At 42.8% G+C, this 23685-nt stretch overlaps 2 protein-coding genes across 3 annotated transcripts in view; one reads left to right on the forward strand and one right to left on the reverse strand.

Moving 5' to 3' along the window:
* Positions 1-7302, forward strand: part of LOC122324376 (armadillo-like helical domain-containing protein 4) — a 9287-nt gene extending 1985 nt beyond the window's left edge. Inside the window, exons 2-8 of one of the 2 annotated variants that reach the window (XM_043218745.1) lie at positions 1-259; positions 2398-2667; positions 4145-4258; positions 4475-4651; positions 6154-6185; positions 6819-6953; positions 7049-7302. The exon at positions 1-259 is cut by the window's left edge and continues 79 nt beyond it. In XM_043218745.1, coding sequence (XP_043074680.1) covers positions 1-259; positions 2398-2667; positions 4145-4258; positions 4475-4651; positions 6154-6185; positions 6819-6953; positions 7049-7120 — 1059 coding nt within the window. In that variant the 3' untranslated portion in view covers positions 7121-7302. The remainder of the gene's footprint in view (positions 260-2397; positions 2668-4144; positions 4259-4474; positions 4652-6153; positions 6186-6818; positions 6954-7048) is intronic. The other variant, XM_043218746.1, reaches the window with a different exon arrangement.
* Positions 7303-9918: 2616 nt separating this feature from the next.
* On the reverse strand, positions 9919-23525 carry LOC122324910 (E3 ubiquitin-protein ligase pellino homolog 2). The gene is made up of 6 exons (XM_043219656.1): positions 22795-23525; positions 17295-17424; positions 17122-17223; positions 16302-16499; positions 15543-15728; positions 9919-14614 (listed from the first exon to the last, which is right to left on the reverse strand). Exons 1-6 carry the CDS (start codon positions 22866-22868, stop codon positions 14027-14029), a joined length of 1278 nt encoding a protein of 425 aa, XP_043075591.1. The 5' UTR covers positions 22869-23525; the 3' UTR covers positions 9919-14026.
* Between the last annotated feature and the right edge of the window lie 160 nt (positions 23526-23685).

A 23685-nucleotide genomic window follows, 5' to 3' on the forward strand; every position in this document is an offset into this window, starting at 1 on the left:
AGTCTGCTGCTGGCGGCGCTGTGCCTCTTCAGCCGGGCCGGGCCCCTGCAGGGACCCTCGGAGGACCCGGATCCTGGAGAACATAAAGGCTCGGTGACGGCGCCTCCTGCCGGAGATCCGGAGAAGAGCCCGCAGATCAACTCTTCTGAGGAGGACCGGAGACTCCTGCCAGACTCGCTCTCTGGATCCGGACCCAGCTTCAGCTCCAGGCTCCTGGACAGCACCGACACCTGGACAGAAGCAGAGCACCTGAGAGCAGGTGAGGGCCCCGGAGAGACACGACCCCTGGAGCACAAAAACAGACGGGAAGGAGCGTTAGATCTGGGAGCGGAGGGAACCGAATCGTCTTTGAATTTCTTAGCAATCTAAAATGACGTTTTGATACATTTCAATGCACGAAATATCTTCAAATAATATCTTGATGATTTTTAACATAAAAAGAGAAACGTATAATCTTGACTCTATAAATATAGCTGCTTTTCTGCTCCAGACGTATTCATTCATTCCAACAAGATTATATTTGCTGCCCCACTGCCATCTTTTTACATCTTTTAAGGAAATATACATATATAAAAATACATGAAAAGCTTGTTTTTATTTAGATTAAGCTTTCTTTAACCTTTCCTTTTCATATTTTGAATCAGTTTTTATTTTAACATTTACCATTCTAATTTTAGTTAACATTTTAATAATTAAGTTGTGTGTTTATATATATATATATATATATATATATATATATATATATATATATATATATATTTTTTTATAATTTATATATATATAATATATATATATATATATATATATATATATATTTATTTATTTATTTATTATTATTATATTTTTTTGTCATTTTAAAAACAGAGTTTTAATGGGGTTTTTTTTATGTTTAATTTCAATATTACTTATTGAAGTACTTTAAGTGAACAAATAAAATAGACAACTCTTTTTTTTTTGTTTTTCATTTGACCTTCAGTCATAGTTTGAGGTTTACATCAACTATAATAACCCCGATTCAAAAGCTTAAAGTACAAAAGTACAGCAATAACAGAAAATGTTCACAGAAGCAGATCTGTAACGAGGAGTGTTGATGTTATTCGTGTGCTCCACTTCGAAGCCCAGCGGACGCCGACGGCACCTAATTACTTTCTATTCTGAGCGCCGCTGGAGGAAAGTAGAGCTGACTGCTAAAAGAGGCTTTACTCACTTTAACGGCTCTGAACATGAACACAAAGATCAGTTCAGTCGTCGTCTCAAACCGAGGCGCTGTTTAGAAAGCTTTAGCAGCATCTGTTCTTTAGTGCACTTAACTAAACGGCTAGCACTCGTTAGTGAGTTATATATCAGTTCCTTTTCCTTCCTTTAATTTCAGCTAGTTGATAAACAAAAAATTATATATATATACACACATATATACACACACACACACACACACACACACACATATATATATATATATATATATATATATATATATATATATATATATATATATATATATATATATAAAAATTTATATATATATTTATATATATACAAAAGCATTAACAAAAATTATTAAAAAACATTATTAAAAGCTTAACTATTGCTGTGAATAAAATAAACTAGTGCTGTCTATGAATATGATTATTTGCAATTAAAGTTTTTGTTTTGTATGTGTGTGTTCTGTTTATATAAAGAAATACACATACTTTATTCTATAAATATTTACATCTAGTTACATGCATACTGTATATTCATATATATTCATATATATATATATATATATATATATATATATATATGTATATATATATATATATATATATATATATATATATATATGTATATATATATATATATATATATATATATATATATATATATATATATATATATATATGTATATATATATGTATATATATATGTATATATGTATATATATATATATATATATATGTGTATATATATATATATGTATGTGTGTATATGTATAAATATATGTGTATGTGTGTATGGACTTAAATAATGAATATAAACTATATAGACATACTATAAAAATCACAATAAAATTGACAAATAAATGACAAAATAAATAACAAAAAATTACTATATGTTTAACTGTTACTAGTAATAAAAAACCTGAAATAAAACTGAAATCAAATATAAAAAATTATTTAACTTGCACTTATTGTACTGAATTTATATTTCAGTTATAATTCTCATTTAGTTATCTTGATGTACTAAAAGAACTAAAACTCAAGCTTAAGCTACATAGACATTTAAAGAAAAGAAATAATTACTAAAACAGAAAAACTGAAAATAAAATAGAACTTCAAATATGAATGACACCTATAGGAAGACTGCAGGGGTTTTCTATTTCCTGTAAACCTTTTCCTGTTGCACTTCCTTCTCCAGAGGAGGTGAGTGTCTTGCCTTCGTCTCAAGACATCGGCACCGAGGCCACCATGTCCTCCGAAGACCTTCCTCTGATTTTTGAGCCGTTCGAGGACGTCACACCAGCCGGAGCATCGTCTGTCGCCATGACGCCAGCGGCTGTAACCGCGGGAGACGCAGAGCTGGAGCGCATGGTGTCCATGGATACCTCCCCTGACGCCCGTCTCTCAGGAGCGAGAGAGCCAATCACAGAGCCCCACCCGGCAGTGGAGCATCATGGGACGACTCAGCGTGAGAATATATTACAGCACGGAGAGATCAGTACAGAAAACGTGTTCGTCCTCAGTTCATCTGAGATCAGGAGGATGTGTCTTCATCAGATCTGGAGAAATGTCTCGGCAATGGAAGTGAATGGGTGCCGTCGGAAAGAGAGTCTGATAAAAACATCCCAGAGCTCCGGTCCATCAGTGAACATCCGGAGAAGACAGAAGATCAAACCAGCATTAAGATACATAATTTACAAATTTTGTTTTGTTAATGTTTCCACTGCGTTATGAAAACGTTTCTGAATGTTCACTGAATGTTGAAAGTGAAACATTACGGAGACTTTTGGCATCATTTCAAAAATGTTAGAGGAACATCCAACTAAAACATTTCATAAATGAATAATGTTTCTGTGCAAACACTTTAAGAACATTATAAAAAGGCCAGATAACTCTTTTAATTAATGTTACTGGAACCATAATAACTCTTCCTTCAGTGAAGAAGAAATCTGCACAGATCTAAACTAATATGTGTCTGGATTTTGACGAGAGAGACGACAGAGATGGACTTTTTCTCTGAAATAAAGAGTTATTATGGACTCAATGATATTTAAGTTAAAATCATCTTAAAGCTGGTTTAGTTTGATCTTCTCCAGATGTTCCCTGATGGACCGGAGCGCTGGGGATTCTTCTGATGTTTTTATCAGACTCTCATTCTGACGGCACCCATTCACTTCCATTACTGAGACATTACTCCGGATCCGATGAAGACACACACTCATGACTCTAACCCTAAACTCATTCTGACGGCACCCATTCACTGACGCTTGTTACCTTTTTCAGACTTGTGTTGGAATTGAATTCTTGCGTTTGGGTTTTGGCCTACAGAAACACATGATGTAGACTGTTTATACTCTTAAAGGAGTAGTTCACCAAAAAAATGAAAATTATCCCATATTTTACTCACCCCAGAGCCATCCCAGGTGTATGTGACTGTCTTCTCTTGTAAGTTTGGTAATGCTGCTGGATAGTGGCCATTATTCTGAAGCTCCGTAAATCTGATTCGTCCACAAGAACTGCGACGGAAAACGAACCTATACGCCTCCGGGGGGTTATACACGGGTTTCTGTTACAAAAATAATTCTAGCTTGAAAATTACTTATTATTAAAGACTTATTATTTCCGGCGAGAACGCCGAGTTCCGGCTCCGACTGACGCGACGACGACGTCGGAAGAAGCCAAAAACTAGAACTAGAAATATTCTTCAGACGTCATGCGATAACCCCCGAAGCCGTATCGGTTCGTTTTTAATCTCAGTACTTGCGTATATATCTGATCACGAGCTTACAAATAATGGCCACTATCCGGAATACATTGCAAAGCGAAAGAAAGTCACGGACGCCTAGGATGGCTTCGGGGTGAATAAAACACAGGGTCATTTTCTTTCTTGGGTGAACGATTCCTTTAATTGTCGTGCAGTAATACAAGGGTTCTGATTGGTCCAGCAGGTGATGATGTCACACAGAGCGGCGTTACCCATCAGGCTCTGGGGGTGTCTGAGGTCGCTCACGGACCAGACTCAAAACCGAACACACACACAGACGAGCCCAAAATGAAAGGTTTGTAAAAGCGAGTCTCACCCCATTGGCAGACATTTTTGCTTGTTCTTGAACAAAGTTCTGATTGTTTTAAGAAGACAACACTTAACATCTCAAATCGTTTTAAATGCCAAGTAAGTGCATGTTAATTCCAGAATGTTGAGATATTTATAGAAGAAAAAAAGACTTTTGGTTCTTCTGTGGCATAACCGTCTCTGAACGTCCTCTGTCTTACAGAGGAACCTGATGAAGATGAGGAGGACGAGGAGATGGACTCTGAGGAGGAGGAAGAGGAGGAGGAGGAGGAGGAGAGTGAGGAGGACCTGAAGGAGAGCACCGTCGCTCCCCACAGCCGTCCGGCGTATGGCCTGATCCCTCCTCCTCCGGTCTGGGTGCAGCGGAACCAGGGCCTGGGTCAGAACCAGAAACACTTCACTCACATTTACATTTAAAACCAGCAAGCGCTGCGAGCAGACTCATCTAGACAGAAGAGAAGAAACACATCTAGGGTTAGTTCTTGAAGACGGCTGAGATTGAGTCGGGCGGGTCCTTTCACCAGGAGAGAACATTTCATGAAAAGGTCTCTGAAAGTGATTTTGTGTCTCTTTGGGATGAACAATAAAGCCACGATCACTTGAAGAACACAAGCTTCTAGAGACACAGAAATCTGAAGTAATGAGTTTAGGAGAGCGGAGCCAGAGGTGGTTTTGTAGACAAACATCAATGCCTTGAATTTTATGCGAGCAGATATTAGTAGTCGGTGAAAATGAATAAACGGTAAATTTTTTGGCTCATTTAAAAATTCAGCCTGAACAGAACAAGGAGTCGTGAAGCGTGTTCTGAAAGAAAGGTCTGATATTGCAAATATATGAAGCAAATGAGAAGAACTTGTCGGTTCTAACAACGTGGTCTGAGAAACTCCGCTGATCATAACTCCAAGGTCTCTGGCTGTTTTTGAAGGCGTTATCAATCAATCTTTTATTTATACAGGTTGCATCAAAGCACTGAACAGTATAAAGCAGAAGAATACATTGACAAGAGTGAATAATTAGTTATTAAATGCAGAGACGGTCTCTGTAATCAATTCAACGATAATCTCTAGAAGTTAAGTGTCCCCAACAAAGAAGACAGAGGAACCAGAACCCCATCCATACAGAATGAAGAAAAAAAACCTTGGGAGAAACCAGACTCAGTTGGGGCCAGTGTTATGGTTGATGTGTTTAACTGGATGATGAAATTATGATGGAAATTACAAGCAGTTCCGTCTTGGCAAGGGTTGAGCCTTCATCCAGCAAGAAAAAGAGCTGAGACGTGATCTTCAGATCATCAGGACGGAACGAGACGTAGATCCGAGCGTCATCAGAACAGCAGAGATACGAAAAAAGCCATGTTTCTGAACGACAGAGCCTAGTGATGCCACGAAGACCGAGAAGAGAAGCGGTCCACGTGCGAGCCCTGAGGAACCCCAGCAGCTAGATGTTGTGACTCACCTCACCTCTACAAGACGCCTTGGAGAACCTCTCTGAGAGACTCAAACTACTGGAGTGTGCTTCCTGAGATAGCCTTTCTCTAGAGTCCTGACAGGAGGATCTGGTGATTAAACATCAAAAGTAGAGGACGGATCCAGTTAAGTAACGAAGACCTGGAAGCCGCTCTGAGAGGAAGAATGTCCAGGAGGTGGTTCTGTGTGAAGAAGACTTTACACATTTAAGCGTTTTAGCAGTAAAAGTAAATAGGAAACCGCTCTAAATGAGTAAAATAATAAGAGTCCGTCTAAACGTTGGGGAAAAACCTCCAGAGTGAAGGAATGAGTTAAAGATGTGAGGAATAGACTGGAATAGGACCGAGAGGACAAGTAGTAGGACTCATGTTGTTCTGATTAATAACCAGAGCTCCCTGTCTGTGTGTGTTTGCAGTGCGGAGCTGGGTCGAGCTGATCAGAGAGAAGGTATGACTTTTGATTACTGCTGTTGGGTTTTTTTGTGCCGTGACATGCCACCATTCACAAGTGTTGTGTTCATTATATGTGCTGATAAACGTCAGTGAATCCTAAATAAAACGAATCGCCGTTTCCACGGAAATGTAATGATGCTGAAAAGCACAGAAATAAATGACGCTTTAACGTACGTTCCTTCGGATTCTAATAATGTTTCACGTTTTTTTATACCGCGGTTTCGATGAAGTAAAGGCCGTCCTGAAGCTCTCGCTGGTCTCTCTGCGTCAGGGATGCCGCTTCGACTTAAGGACCTTGAGTTCTTTTTACCCGACAGAATTGCAAAGTAATGCATTCACGCGACGCATTAAAATTTTTATTTTATTTGCAGTGCATGCGACCTTTAATGCGATGGCAAAAGAAGTGAAGCAAAACAGTCTGTCTGTATGCAAAGATCACTTTTATTCATGTCCTGATCTGTGATTGAGTTTAAGCACGGTTCCGGATCGGTCCGCTCGTACAGGTTTAAGTGCATCGGTGGCAGTGGCGAGGTCAAAGGTCAGGGGTTTTATTCAGTGGGTCAAACGCAAGGTGCAGCATCTTCGATGAAGTAAAGGCCGTCCTGAAGCTCTGGCTGGTCTCTCGCAGGCTGGCTATGTGTCTGGGATGCTGGCTCCGGTCGGGATCGGGATCGCCGGGGCTCTTCTCCTCGTCGGGGCTCTCTACAGCATCAGAGTGATCCATCGCAAGAGGAGGAACAGCTTCAAACACCAGAGGAGGAAGGTACGGACTCAGATCTTCACTTTACGAATGATTTCGGTCGCTCATTTTCACCCATACAGAGTCTCGTTGTCTATTTCTACGAACGTTTCTTCTAGCCTCCCAGAGAAGTGCGCAGCGGACCAGACAACGCCATGCTGCTGGCGGACAGCTCTGAAGACGAGTTCTGAGGATCAGGAACCATCTCTGACATCAACAAACACCGATGAGAAAACACACACACACACACACACACACAGTTAGACATACACAACCGCTGTATGCTTTTTTTTCTTCAACTGCATTCACACCGTTTTGAGAAACCAAGAAAGATGCTACTGTAAGTTTTATTCATATATATATATATATATATATATATATATATATATATATATATATATATATATTTTTTTTTTTTCTGCTTTCATTTTAATTATTTATTTATTTTTTTTTTTACATATCCATAGTCCATACAGTTTTTAATAAATGTTTATTTTATATTTATACATCAAATAAATACATTAAAATAAGACACTTCATCTTGGAGAGTACATATTTTTGTTTTGTTTAGATGTGTGGGTTTTTCATGCTTTTCTGAAAACCCTTAAAAGTCTTCAAAAGAGTGTCATTGAAGTATCACTGAGATAGTTTTATTCATAATTTGAATAACTTTTTATTTCTATTTTCTGTTTAGAACTTTGTCTTTTTGCTGCGTTTCATTTAAAGTAGTTCCTATTATTTCAACATACGCCCGTATAGTATTTATTCATTTTCATTTCAGTTTTAACTTTAGCTCTATATCTTTTTTTTCGATCTTGGCAACTAGATTCATTTTTATTTTCTCCAAGTAACAACGTTTAGTTTTTTTCCTTTCCGTCTTAAACGAAGCATCTTGGGAACCCAAGACAGTAGACGTTTTCATATTCATATTGGAATATATTTCACCTGTACGACCACATGCGTGTTTCAGGGTTGCGGTCCATAAAATGTAGAATTGTTTTCTCCCTCGGAGGCGTCCGCTGTAAGGCCCGTCATTAGTTCAGAAACATTTGATATCAATATCTGTAATATCTGTCAGAATCCAGTATTGAACCGTGATATAGTGATATAATAATAGTGCTTTCATTCATCACAGCTGCTTTAGGACAAGATCTATAAAACACCGCCAGGCATATCATCATTTCATTGAAATAAGTATTAAATTGTTACACATCCTCGAAACTAAAGCACTCTGTTGAACGATTTTCGAGATCAGCATTAAAAGTTTAATACAGAAATGTTGTGTATATACAGTATATATATATATATAGGATGTTCTGACTGTAAATATTGTTCTGATGTTGTAATGACAATCACGACGTGTGACGTGTCTGTTTCCCGTTTGACGACAGAAATATGATCCGAATCATAAATTCACTGCAGGCTTCTTGTGGTGTTTTGTCAAAGTTGTGAAATATCTTTACGGTAAATGTACAGGAACACAGCACGCCCCTGTAAATACACACAAATAAAATAAAGTATCTAACCACAAACCTTTGCAGCGCCGCCTCTCTCTGTTGTATAAGATTATTGATTAATAATAGCATCGTTTTACTTTTATTAAAACTTCTTCTTATGGAGCTGGTCGATCCGAGCCCTAATTAATAAACAGGAAATATTCTTAAATATGAGCATAGTGGAAAATCTGTTTGGGTTCACTATAAAGTCAGACTGCAGTACTACTAAACACACACAGGTGGCGCTGTCGATTATTCCGATTTATATATTTATATGCAGAATTATGTTCATAATAATTTCATTTTGTTCAGCGAAAGCCGTGTAACAACGTAAATTAAATACTTTTTTTAAAAATCAAGTTCAGTCAGTTTAACCGTCCAGATCATTTGGCGCCAAAGCGGATTGGCGCGCTTTTATTATTAAACGGATAATTTGGCGGAAAAAGAGAAAGCGACTAAAAAGAACAAGATCCATGTGATTTTAAACTCTCATATTAACAAGCAAAGACGTGTGATAGGAATAGAATTCAAATTAATTTGAATTTTACTTATGCAGTGTCTGTCATAAATACACGGCTATTAATTATAGCTGGTTACCTGTATTAAATATTAACTATAGCTGGTTACCTGTATAAAATAGCTGATCTGAAATCACTCACCTGAGATGAAAGTGAAGTCATGTAGCGATGATTAAAGCGACAGCGTCCTCTAGCGGCCGGCTGGGTCTGGTTCAGGTTCACACACAGCGTTATTTATCCTTCTGTAGGTGTTCTGTGGACTACCATTTAAGATATAAACGGAATGGAGCACAATGTCAATGTTTTCTCTAAAAGTATATTTAAAAAAAAAAAAACTTTTATTTTGCAAAAAACAATCAATTAAAAAATGCATGGATTGAACATGTGCTTCTTTACCTTAATGTGATCACACTTTAAAAGTGCTGTGTTTTTGTCTCGTATCCCAGTATAGACATCTAAACGTCCCCGAATCAACAATTATGGAGAAGCAAAACCACGTAAAAAGTCTCGTTTCATCAAAAAAACGGATGAGTTTTCAGTCAAAACAAAAACAAAAGCCTGCTAATGGGTTTGGACCAAGTCAAGAGATTTAAAGAGAAGGTTTTCTTCTCATTTTAAGTAAGATGTTTTATACTGCATACGTCATGTCGCATGTCTCTTGATTCAAGGATGTCTAGATTTTCTTTTCTTTCTGGAAAACGCCGAAAACACAAACTAGGCTAATGCATGCATGCAATGCATTTTTCATCGTGCATGCAACATTTAATGCAGCGACTTCAAGGCTTTCTCATTTTGTGCTGCTTCTCCACTTAAGGATCTTTAGTTTGTTTTTGGTTTTTACCCGACAGAATTACAAAGTAATGCATTCACGCGACGCATTTAAATTTTTATTTTATTTGCAGTGCATGCGACCTCTAATGCGATGGCGTCTTGTGAATACGAGCGAACGCAAAAGAAGCGAAGCGAAACAGTCCGTCTGTATGCAAAGATCACTTTTATTCATGTCCTGATCTGTGATTGTCAGTGCACCTTGAGTTTAAGCACGGTTCCGGATCGGTCCGCTGTGAGAAAGCAGCCGCTCGTACAGGTTTAAGTGCATCGGTGGCAGTGGTGAGGTCAAAGGTCAGGACTCTTGTCTGAGATCGAGGTTTTATTCAGTGGGTCAAACACAAGGTGCAGCATCTTCACATCTCATTCCGAAGGAACAAAAACCACAACAATCCAACAGTTTTTCACGCCATCCAGTGCGGGGCTACATCGTACAAAAGTCCTACGAAGCGAACACGTCTGCGCTTTCCCGAGCGATGCACACGCCCTTCCCGCTGACCCCCGAGGGAGGCGACAATCCTAACCCTGCTGACCACGCTTGTAAACTTGGACTAGTGTGAACCTGAGCGGAGTCGAGAGTGAGTGGAGCTCGTCTGGAAGACTTTCTGCTACAGAACGTCCGAGGAAAAGAGCGTTTCGAGCGGCGCGCGCTTCCTCGGCCCCCGAAGCTTCCGATGAAGACCGCCGTAGTTTGAGGGAAGCAGCAATTCCAGACGAAAGCAACAGATCGCCAAGAAATGAATTCGGGAGTTAAAGGAATCGCGCCGCGGCCTCCGTTCGTTTACGGCGATAAATCGAGAAAAATCGCTGCTGTTCCGTGAGCGCCGCCCGCTGGCAGAGACGCGTGATACACCTCCATTCGCCGCGCAGCCTGATTGAGCGGACGCTTTTACACGGAAAGAGCACAAAGCCTGGATTCGTTTTATCTGCGTTTTTATTTGATTGGTTTTTCTGCACCTCAACACAAACAAATGTGCGGCATTCGTTTCCAAGCAAGAATAAAAGGAGACCTTCTCAAGAGTGATTTTGCTAAAGAATAAAAACCCAAAGAATACGCGGTGGGAGTCTCCATGCAGCTCTTTTCTGTTAATGTTAATGACGTTAAAAACGTCAATGCAGCATTTTTAACATGAATATGATCTGTGGCGGAGATTCAGTGCATAGTGACTTAAAGCATCGTATCATTGGAAATCTAGTGCATATGCGCGTTTCTAAAACCGTCCAGAAAGAGCTGCATCGAGGTTCTTCGGAGCGGTCCTTGTATTCGTTCCCCTCGCATGCAGTAGATGGCGCTTCATTTTCAGGCGATCTGTTGCAGAGATTGGAGGACGCAAGGAAGCGGCTCCAGCGGTGAAGCCCCGTTTCCGGCGGCCGAGAGCGCAAACAATCGAGTGAGCGCCGCATCTCGACAAATTTAGAACGAGCGAGACGCGATCGGAGCGGTTTACGGTCGCTTTAATCGGCCTGTAAAAAAATACGGTCATAAACTGAGGTCTCTTCTACAGCTTGTGAGGTAAAAGTAGAGCTATTCGGTCTCTAAACCCTGCAATACAAAGCTCTGTCGAGTGCTTAGCTTATAATGCTCGGAGATGCACAGTGCGAGGTGTGCAGGCATACGGGTAACGATTATCATCCAAACACCGTCTCAGTGTCCCGGTCACGCTTTACACGTGAAACCTTCATCAGTAACAGCTTTTAACCAGAAACCGTTCACCCCAAAGTGAGATCAGGAGGAGTCTGCCTTCGTCAGCAATGGAAGTGAATGGGTGCCGTCGGAATAAGGGTCAGATAAAAACAATCGCAGCGCTCCGGTTCATCGGTGAACATCTGGAGAAGATCAAACTAATCCAGCTTTAAGATGATGTCTTTTGTCGTCTCTCTCGTCAAGATCCAGACACGTATTCGTTTAGATCCGTGCAGATTTCTCTCCCGATTCAGACCAGAACACTTCTTCTTCACTGGAGGAAGAGTCTGGATTATCAACTAACAGAGAACGTTCTCAGAACGTTCTTTCAACGTTGTGAACATTCAAGTGTAACATTTTGATGTCTGTAAAATGCTTCGATCAAACGCTTCCTCAACATTCTCATAATTAAGTAAAAATACATACCTTTTAATATATTTAGCAACATTAACGAAACCATTAACAAAATGTCACTTCTTCCCCCCAAGCTATCATCGATTTTTGCGACGTTTTCACCGGACTCTCATTCCGACGGCACCCATTCACATCCATTGAGGAGACACTTCTCCAGAACTGAGGGCGAAACGTCCTTCTAAAAGAGCTAACGGCAAAAAGCACGCTGGAACAGACCGCTCGTCGTTTGCTCGTGATGAAAGTCATCATAAAGCGCCACCAGCCTTTTAGAAGCGAAACAATCAAAGGTTTTCCAGGAGTGCAGTGAAGTTCAGCGCAAAACAACTGCAATTAAAATCAGCGTTTGAAGTCATCGTTAGCACCAGGGAGACCGGAGACGGTAACGAAGCGCCGTACATTCATCACACGGATCGAGAGCTCGCCGCAACCAACCCGTCTCTCACCTGCTGCTCCGGCCTGGTTTTCCAGCAGAACCAAACCTCAACGTTCTTCAAATCAAGATGCATTTACTGACCAGATCACGTCTGGCTTCGTGCTTAAAACGAAGCAGAAACGTCAGCCAGCGGGGGAAGGATTCATCGCCCCATTGGGAGATATCTTTGCTTCTATTGAGCAAAAGCAATTGAATTAATGTCATTTTACTTGTGCAGTAAATTCATCTCGATTCAGTCATTTTTAAAATACGAGTACTAGAAAACAAGACACGGATAGGAAGTGAGAGGACGGTTCCTGCGGTGTTTGTGGTTAGATGTCGCGTCGGAGCATTCGGTCTTCAGCAAGCTCTCCTGGACTCAAATCATATCATGTACAGAAAATAATATATATTCATATATATATATATATATATAGAGCGAGAGAGAGAGTTATATATAATCTATATACTGCTATATGTGAAACACTTGTATATAAAACAATCTGACCTCAAGTCAAAAGTTTAGTAACACAGTCATGTAGAAAAATATGACATCTTGACAATTCCAAACAACTACGGCATATACTGCAGCTACAACTGTCATTAAACGCTAAAACAATCAGAAGAAGACGACTCTAAAACCAAAGGAACAGAAGAAGAGAACCAACTGAAACACAAGGCCAGGTCGAGCCACGGTTGTTTCGGGGGTTTTTTTGAGCTGAAGTCAGGAAGTGCACGGCTCGAACCGCTGCGTCGTTCTGCAGGGTTTATTGCTGGAAAGCGGTGCTGTAGTAAAGGATCTTGTACTTTCTAGTGTGCGGGGTGTCGAGGGTCGAGCGCCGGAGGCCGCAGAGGAGCGAAAGGAGGCGGGGATCAGCGCTCGGCCTCAGGAGGCGCCGCTGCCTTCACGTCACGTTTCTCCAGCGCTCCAGAAATACTGCTTCATCTGATCGGAGGGACAGCGCTAAACATTTCAGTGCTGAGGAATCTGTGACTTTATGAGTGTCTTCACCGGATAGAAGCCTTTTATCATGTGAGAAGCGGTCCGCGTTCACGTGTTTTTGGCAACTTTTAGTGGAACGCAGAGATACGAAATACTGCTGAAAACCTACTTAAAGGGACGGTTATTAATAATTCGGCTCATTATTTACTTCCATGTTCACGTTTCCGTCTTACACCGAATGAACGGAAAAGACGAAAAGCTGGCGGCGGTCATTTATTTCCGTACTGTGGAGGTCTATGGCTGCCGGCAACAGTTCGGAAATGTTTCGGTAACGTTTCACTGAAGAAAGATCACGCCGGCTAAACGATCACATTACGGTTATATTAGTGATATTCAGACACAGCGAGTCAGCACTTCAAGATATAAAGGACGTGACTTGGATATTTCTATGCTAACGCGCACGTCTTTTTCTCAACGAGTCAAAAGCTTCATGCACATAAACACAGCTAAGGATGTTTTAGACTTTTCATGAAGAATCATGTGATTCAGGCTTTTCTTTTACGCCAAAAGTCACAGGATATTAAGTAAAGATCATGTCATCGTGTTCGTTCCTACCGTAAACATACCAACGTTTAATAAGCATTGCTAAGAACTTCATTTGGACAACTTTAAAGGTGTTTTCTCATTTTTTTTACCCATCAGTAGAAAGCCTGAATCTTAACTAGCTCCTGACGAGATCTGAACGTGACCGGAAGGCAGCGCGTTTCTAACCCCTCCTTTCGGCCCTCGTTCGGCCCCCTCATCAATCGATGGGCCCCTGGAAGATGAGGCGTGTGACCCCTGGGCCCGGGGCCAGCGGGGCCGAGCAGAAGGGGCAGGTGGGTCTGAAGGCGTGGGTCCCGTGGGGCAGCGGGGTCTCGGCCCAGTACCGAGCCGTGTTCTCGGAGCACACGTGGCCGCAGGGGACGAAGGCGTGGGTCGGGGCCCCGGCGTCCGTGTAGAAGCCCGGCTCGGCCCCCAGCCACAGCGGCACGTAGGGCCCCAGGCTCCGGCAGAGCGGGCACTCGCGGCGTCCTCCGGGGCCCTCGCTGCGCTCGCGGTGGCCCTCGGGCCGCTGGCCCCAGTCGTGCCGGCCGTGCACGTGTCCGCAGCTCAGGTAGGCCCAGGGCTGCCGCTCCTCCAGGCTGTGGCTCCGCGGGAGGCTGGGGAAGGCCAGCGTGCTCAGGCCCACCGGACACTGGGGCCGCGCCGCGTTCAGCTCCAGGCGCAGGGCGTCCAGGTGCCGCAAGGTCGGGGCCTTCAGCAGACCCCCGGCCGTCCTCCAGAGCAGCGTGGCCCCGCACAGATCCACGAGAGAGCCGTCCTGAAGAGCGCTGCTCTCACCCTGAGCCTGAAACCACAGATAATAACACCACGCGCTCATTAATACAGCAACAGAAAGATTACATGCACAAAAAAAAATTATAATAAAACTATAGCAATAATACAATTAAAAAAAAAAAAAATATATATATATATATATAATAAAATATAAATATAATAAAAATGATTAAATATCAAACATATAATAATAAATATTATATGTTTACATCAGCATTGGTAAACAAATTAAGCATTGCTTTAAAATTATAATTATATACAATGACTAGTTCATAAATTACTACACGATTAAATACAAAAAATACTGTAATTGCTAAAATAAATTAAATAAAGTTTGTACATAGTAATAAAAAGTAAGTATGTTAGTTTGTATTGTAGTATAAATATAAGGTAAAAATAATGACATTGCCTTGTTTTCCTTAGTTTTTCATTAAAGCAACTAAAAATATCTGTCTGTGGGGCAACAAAATTAATCTGAATTAAAATGACTTTCTTAGGCAGACATATCAACTAAATGCTGCTGGTTAGTTTTTTAGAAAACAAGTCTAATTATTAGTGAGCTCAAACGATAAATCATCCGTAATAAAACATTCTGTTTGCATAATATGTGTTTTCTGTATATTTATCACGTATATATAAACACACACATATATACAGCATATTTTAAATTATTAACATGTCTTTTAATTTTAAAATTAAATTAAAAGTAACATTTATATAAAAAAATTTTATATATATATATATATATATATATATATATATATATATATATATATATATATATATATATATATATATATATATATATATATATATATATATATATAAAAACAGGTTTATTTTGGATGCACTTTTGGATGACTAAAGTCATCTTCCCGTCCATCGAAACTAGACAAGACTACTAATCCCGAGTCAGGAGACTAGTTAGCGGTGTTTACCAGCTGTCCTCGGATGGGTCCGGAGCGGGTCTCTCGGAGGGCGTAGACGTCTCCACACACAGAGATCTCTCTCCACACGCCCTGCTTGGGTTCTTCAGGGAACCCCAGCGGATGCATCACCAGAACGCCGTTGGTGGTCAGTCCGTCCATGTGACCGTCCGGGTTCTTCCACTTCGTGGCTTTCTCCTGCGGGACACGGTTTAAACGACGCGTTTAGGGCACGCTATTTTTACCAGGTACACTTCATTAGCGCTTAATGCAGAAGTGTGTGAAAAAAAACACGCTGGATGATAATATATATTAAAGGTGATAAAATATATTAAAATAAAAGTTTAGAATAGGAGATAACGTCTCTATGAAACATCGTTTTGCCACAGAATGTAAAAAAATTAAAAATACAACACCTGAGCTTATTCGGTTTATCTCCATGGAGTAAAAACTTTTTAATCTGACTCTATATTATATTTATGATATAAACTCAACTTCATCAGCAACTGTGTCTTTTTCCTCTGTATCTCATAATTCTGTGATTATGTCTCTCAACGCTGAATTAAAAAATAAAATAAATATTTGTCTTTTCACAATTCTGTGCTTTTTCCAAAAAACTGACATCTGGCTTCTGTTTGAGATACAACTATCTGAGGGAGGGAAAAAAATCTCCTTTAAAGTCGAGCTTTACTAATAGAAAAACTTTTGATATGTTTAAGGCGGAAAGCGTGCAATCCGGAGCATGATCTTAATCTCCTGACGAACACCGACCCCGAGGAAGATGTTCTTGGACGAGTCGAAGCCGGCGGCGTAGATGCGGGCGGTGTAGGGCGGGTTCCGCTCGCAGACGATCCTGCAGGCGAAGCGGGAGATGGTGCTGGGCGCCGAAGACGAGTCCTCGCTCTCCTTGGATCCTCCCGGGGTGTCCGTCACCACGAAGTCTATCGGGCTCTCGGTGGAGCGGCCGATCTGAGGAAGACGTCCAGAACACACCGCTGGTCACACCGTCACGAAACCGCCGCCTCAAATCGACTTTTACCTTACACTATCGTTTATTAACAGCGTGCCAAAGTGTCTCTCTGACACACTCTCACGCACTCACACTCGCACGCACGCTCACATGCACCCACTCTCGCACGCTCACACACTCCCACTCTCACACGCGCACTCTCACATGCGCGCTCACTCACTCTTGCACTCTCGCACGCACGCTCACTCACATGCACCCACTCTCACGCGCTCACACTCGCACGCACGCTCACCCACTCTCACACGCACACTCTCACATGTACGATCACTCACTCTTGCACTCTCGCACGCGCACTCACTAACTCTCGCACGAACGCTCGCTCCCCGCACACTCACTCCCGCACGCCCACTCTCGCACGCACGCTCACTCACTCTTGCACTCTCGCACACACGCCACGTCACCACAAAGTCTATCGGGCTCTCGGTGGAGCGGCTGATCTGAGGAAGACGTCCAGAACACACCGCTGGTCACACCGTCATGAAACCGTCGCCTCAAATCAACTTTTATGTTACACTTTCATTTATTAACAGCGTGCCAAAGTGTCTCTCTGTGACCTCTGACCTGGAACATGTCGGTGTCGGCATCGTGGCAGTACTCCACCACCACCGTCTGGTTCCTGGAGAGGGTGAAGGAGATGCTGTGCTGCCCCCTGCTGTTCACCGCCTGCAACGAGACACACGTCACTATCCCACAATGCTCGGCGCGTGGCGCGCTACGGAGCAGGCGGGCGGCACCTTGCTGTCCTGCGGGTTGCTGAGGATGTGGACGGCGCTGGGCCGGACTCCGTTGGCTTTGGCTCGTCGGTAGAGAGCGAAGCGGCTCCGCTTTCGACCGCGGTCTCCTCCGGGAAGAGAGCCATTATACCTGCATCACACACAGACGCTAAACTACAGCACAGCAAACACAGCTTCGCCCTCGACGGACTCACATCATGAGCAAAGCAAGCGGTCAAAACTGACGTTTTTTTAATAATATATATATATATATATATATATATATATATATATACATATATACATACATATATATACACATATACATATATATATATATATATATGACTCAAATAATTTCTGGTGTATAAGAGCCAAAACTTCTCTTTTCATCTCAAAAACATTCATTATCGTATACTTTATTTATATTTTTCATTTATATTTTATTTTCATTTTATTTATTTATTTATTTTTCTTTACTTTTTTTGGTATTCGTTGTATATTTTAATTTCTATTTATTGTTGAATTATTAATGGTGCAAACATGAAAAAAAACCATTTTGCTGTATTTTATGCATAATAGATATTTGACATTTCTATAGAGCTTTTCATTTATATTTTTATTTCTGTTATTCATGCTGCAACCAAAAAAAAAAGTTTTTTTGCTGTATTTTATGTACATCTGCATGCATATTTGACACATTTTTACTGCTCTGTTGTTTTCTTACTAAATTACATTTAATTAATTGAAACTTCTGATAGATTTAGTTGAATGGGTTTCTGAACAATGTCTGAACAAACAGCAGCATCTCTTCTGCTCTACAGAAGAAAGAACAACACGAAGGTGATTTACTCTATTTATGAACGAACAAAGAGTCGTCTGGAACTGAATCACTCTCATACTGTACTTCAGAAGGGCCCCAGATCCGGCTCTCAGACAGAGAGGGGCCAGATTAGGACTGGAAGAGCTGGGAACTCCAGAGATTTGAGGAGATGGAGAGGAAATCGCATGCGTGTGACGTCCATAATAAGTCGAGGAGACGGCGCCGGAGAAAGACGCTTTTGTTCACACACACTCACAGCTGCGCTCGCACTGACGCTCACATACTGTCCACAAACACCACTGACACTGAACACACATCAGCACTACACACACACACACTCTCAATCTCGCACACACGCTCACTCTCGCACGCACACTCACACTCTCGCACGTACACACACTCTCGCGCGCACTCACGCACGCACTCTCGCGCGCACTCGTGCACTCACGCACACACTCTCGCACGCACACTCTCGCGCGCACACACACACTCTCGCGCGCACGCACACTCACGCACTCTCGCGCACTCGCACACTCACGCACACTCGCACGCACGCGCGCGCACTCTCGCACGCACTCTCGCACGCACACACTCACACACTCTCGCAGGCACACACTCACACACTCTCGCACGCACGCACTCACTCGCACGCACGCACTCACTCTCGCACGCACTCACTCCTCACACTCTCTCGCTCTCTTGCGCACGCGCGCTCACTCACTCGCGACGCACACAATCTCGCCGCGCCGCGCACACACACTCTCTCGTACGCACACACACTCACTCTCGCACGCACTCACTCGCGCGCACACACTCGCGCGCGCACGCACTCTCGCGCACGCACACACACTCTCGCGCACGCACACACACTCTCACGCCGCACACACACTCGCGCACACACTCTCGCAGCGCCGCGCCGCGCACACTCCTCTCGCTCACTCGTGCACTCACGCACTCTTGCGCGCACTCACGCACACACTCACGCGCACACTCTCGCGCACGCACACTCTCACGCACTCTCGCACGCACGCACTCACTCTCGCACGCACTCACACACACACGACGCACACTCGCGACTCACTCCTCGCAGACGCACGCACTCACTCTCGCACGCACTCACTCTCGCAACGCCGCACTCACTCTCGCACGCACGCACTCACTCTCGCACGCACTCACTCACTCGTGACGCCGCACTCACTCACTCGCGACGCACTCACTCACTCGCGACGCGCGCACTCACTCGCGACGCGCCTCACTCTCGCGACGCGCACTCACTCGCGACGCACTCACTCTCGCGACTCACTCGCACGCACTCTCGCACTCACTCTACGCACACACACTCGCACGCGCCGCGCGCGCACACACACTGTCGTGACGCACGCCTTGCACACACACACCACACTGTCGCGCGCGCACGCCACACACTGCACACACTGTCGCACGCGCACACACACACACTGTCGCACGCACGCGCACACACACACTGTCGCACGCACGCGCGCACACACACACACTGTCGCACGCACGCGCACACACACACTGTCGCACGCACGCGCACTGACACACACTGTCGTGCCGCGCACGCGCGACACTGTCGTCACACGCGCGCTGCACACACACACTGTCGCACGCACGCGCACACACACTGTCGCACGCACGCGCACACACTCACTCTCGTACGCACACACACTCACTCGCACGCGCACGCACGCTCACTCTCAATCTCTCGCACACACACACGCTCACTCACTCACTCACTCAATCACTCTCACACACACACATAAATATTCACACACCTCTTCTTCCTCTACTCAGTGGTATTCTGTCCAGAGTGTTCCTGGTGTTCATGCTGGGCTGTAATGTACAGAACAATATCATCCCGGGGCGTTGCTATGTGGTTGCTAGGGTGTTCTCACTCTCTGGACCAAAGGTCAAGTCACTAATATGCCGCTCTACATAATACAGATCATGGAGGCACGATATTGCATTTTTTCAATATCTAATATGCCCATATTTCCAACCAATTTTGTGATATTTTTCTCATTTTGTCAAAATACAATGGGATGATATTTTTCCCAACACCTTTTTACAGATTTAAAATAGAAGCCTAGATTTTACAGCTCATTTAGCTGAAAAACTGAAGCCAATACTGATATATTTCTTTTCGCTTTTAAACAACACCAAGTCCCTCCTGTGCAGAGATTCTAAAATACTTTTATTTTTCATTTTGATTGATGAGAGCACATTGAAAATAATTATAAATCAGCTATAAATCAATCCCTTTTTCTTTTCTTCGGCCAATTGCGGTGATAACCTTTAACATTTAAAGATTTTAGTTGTAGACGGTCTAAAAAAAGTCTTTCAGATCTCAAATTAAAAATATATTACACATTAATAAATAAAACAATATCATGATGTCATGCTTGTGGTTTTTATTCGTGTAAGCTATATCTTCTGACTTCGCTTACTGCTTTATTTTATTCTCTACCTTAATTTTGTGTATTTTACTTTCATTTTATTACAAGTAGTTGAGCAGATAATAATTGTTCAATCCCGGGCATATGCCGGTGTAAACATTTTAAGACATTATCGGCCGATTATGAAATTGCTCCGATAATATCTCGCATCTCTAAATACAGAATTAAACCGGATATTTCCGGTATCCCACATCAAACACATAAAAACACCTAAAACAAAGCATTCAATGAGTCTGAAAGAATTAATAGCTACTTCCTGTGAAACCGGCGGCAAATTTCAGAGAGAAAAGAACGTTTTGGCTCCTTATACACCAGAAACGATCTGTTGAGTCATACGAGTTTTTCATGCACATCAAAAAAACCCATTTAATAAACGAGCTTCCATCACGTACGACCATTTTCAGTTAAGTGCACAGGATTTTGACGCACATATTAAAAGTTTACGTGCGTTATCACAAACTCAGCTCTCAAAGTGTTTTTACTCGAAGCGGTTCGTCGTCGATTAAGATCAGTCACTTCCTTTAAAAAAGGGTTTTTTAAAGCGTTTCGGCTGAAAGGTTATTTGGGAAACCTGCTCTCCTTGAATGGATGCAATCACCTGATAAAGGACCGTTCACTTCTGCCCCGCAATAATACAGACGCGTGCAAAAAGCGCCCCACTTCTTAATTAATATGAAATATTAATATCTGGTTCAGCGCGCGCAGACGGGAGGAAGTCCTCAAACGCTTCCCGCTCTCGTTTCCTGATCCCGTGTCTCGCTCGCAGCTGGATCCCGCAGACCTGGCCTCCGCTCAGCGACCCCGCCGCCTGATTGGCCGATCCGGCAACCCAAATAAAACCTCTCCTAATCCGGCTCGCCGACAAAGACGACACTGTCTCTCTCTCTCTCTCTCTCTCTTCAATAAAGATCCTTTATTCGAGCGACGGATATTCGGAGTGAACTGCGTCTGCTGCTCTTTCGCAGGATGACCTGCTCGACTTCCAGAGTCCACGGCGTTCAGAAAGTTGCTTTTATTTGAAGTAAAACGCGAAACATAAACAGGTACGGAGACCGAGACGATGCTTTCCTGCGAAGTGCACTTGCTTTGTTTTCTGCAGCGTGGTTTTTTTTTAATTGCAAAATCAATTACCAGTAAATATTTACAAAGAATTTTAAAAAATGGCACGTGACACAATTAGCCTAAACGTATAAAACGGAAACAGTGTTTTATTATAACACACACACACACACATATATTTTTTTTACAGTATACATTTTAACTTTTTATTCATTAATTAAATACGTTTTTTTTATCGGAAATTGCTCATTTCGTAAATAAACTTCAATAAACACACCGAGTAGGATGTGAAAAATATTAATTTTTTTTTATGCAAAACGTACTCCAATCATTTCTGCTCCACTTACAATTTTAAAACAATTTGCCGTGCATTTATATGTTTGGTATCACGACACGAAACCTATTGCAAATATTACGCAAAATAAGCACGCGCCTCATTTTGTCAATAACAATAATAATAATAATAATAATAATAATAATGTAAATACTGGCCATATCGCGCAAATATCAGTCAACTACTAGTTAACCAGTTTATTTGATATAATAGTAATAACGTAAATGTGCTAAAGATATCATTTTATTAATTTATAATTTATCGGTTGGTTTTCATCAGATTAGCACGACCCTTACTTTTTAATAAACAGTGCGTTCAGAAAAATGCAATTCGCAGGCGTTCAAAACAGCATTCAGAGCATCACTAAAGACGACTTTAACTGAAATATCGGTGGACTGTAAACGCTAGTTAATATCGCCGTCATAGTACAGCGCATGCGCAGTGAGGCTCGGTGTTTTGCGCATGCGCTTTGGTTTTCATTATCGTTGAATATCGTTAATTAAATATTAGTGCAATTTTAATGAACACCGCGTAAAAAAAAAACCATCCAATGCCCTAAGCGTGTTGTTTTCTATCGTTACGTATGTTTTGACGTGAACCTCGGTGGACTAGTAGTACTAGTTAATAACTTTATTGACCGGTTCACTCCCACCGGCCTCCTTCCCGGACACTGACCGGTCAGCCCCGGCGAGCAGCTCGAGATGTTCGTAACAACAAGAGTATATTCACGCGACGGAGATACGCTTAACATCAATAATCGGCGTCGCGGGTCGGACCGGAAACCGATTCGTTCGTTCGTTCGGCTCAAGCCCGTGGCGAATCACTCACCCGAGGATCAGCAGTTCTCCGTATTTCACCGGATCTTTGGAGCGGTCGTGGTCGTGCTGGTTCGGCTGCAACATGGGACCGGCGCTCCGTTACTCCGGTCCGCGGATCGAGCCCTGGGTTCCGCGCGGGTCTCTCGAACGCACCGGGCGCTGCTTCAGGCGGGGGACGCGCGTCGATCTCCGCACGGCGGCTGTCGCGAGCGCATGGCTATTCCGCGGCTCGTGAAACGCGAAAATCCGGACCGAATCCGCTCCAGAGCCGAGCGGCGGCGGATCAAAGAACGGCTCGCGGCGGAGTGGACCGTACCACGCGCGCTTCGGGGGGGGGACGCCGGCGACCGCGCGCCTCGCGTTTGGCTTTCTTTCCGCCTCGCGTTTCTTTTCTCTCCGCCTCTCTCCTTCGCGCGTCCGACCGGAGCGTTGAGCCGCAGGAGCCGCCGGTTAAAGCGAGGTTTGCGTCTTCCTTCACGGAGCGGCGGTTCCCGCGCTCCCCCCCCCCGCGCGCCGCGCTCAGTCACGTGTCCCGGAGCGCCTTTGAGCATTACGTCAGCGTGAAGTCGAACATAATCGAATATAAATCAGAGCTGAGACAAAAACATAGCGTTAGAGGAGAAGCGTGTCGGTCTCAGCGCAGAAGGAAATACAAATGCTAATTAAAAAGAAGTTACAATTAAAGTAGGGATACTCTAAACTCTCTAAACTGATTTTTTTTTGCGTGGTTTTTATTTTCATTCGCGTATAAAAAAATAAATAAAGATATGATAAAAGATAAGATAAATGTAAGATAATTGTTTTCCTTTTATCTCAAAATTGAACTAAAATTAAATTAGTTTTAATGTTATCGCTATCAGCGTTTTATTCATATTTTAAATCCGTTTTTATTAGTATGCTT

The sequence above is a fragment of the Puntigrus tetrazona genome, chromosome 20, assembly GCF_018831695.1.
Source record: "Puntigrus tetrazona isolate hp1 chromosome 20, ASM1883169v1, whole genome shotgun sequence".
Lineage (NCBI taxonomy): Eukaryota > Metazoa > Chordata > Actinopteri > Cypriniformes > Cyprinidae > Puntigrus > Puntigrus tetrazona.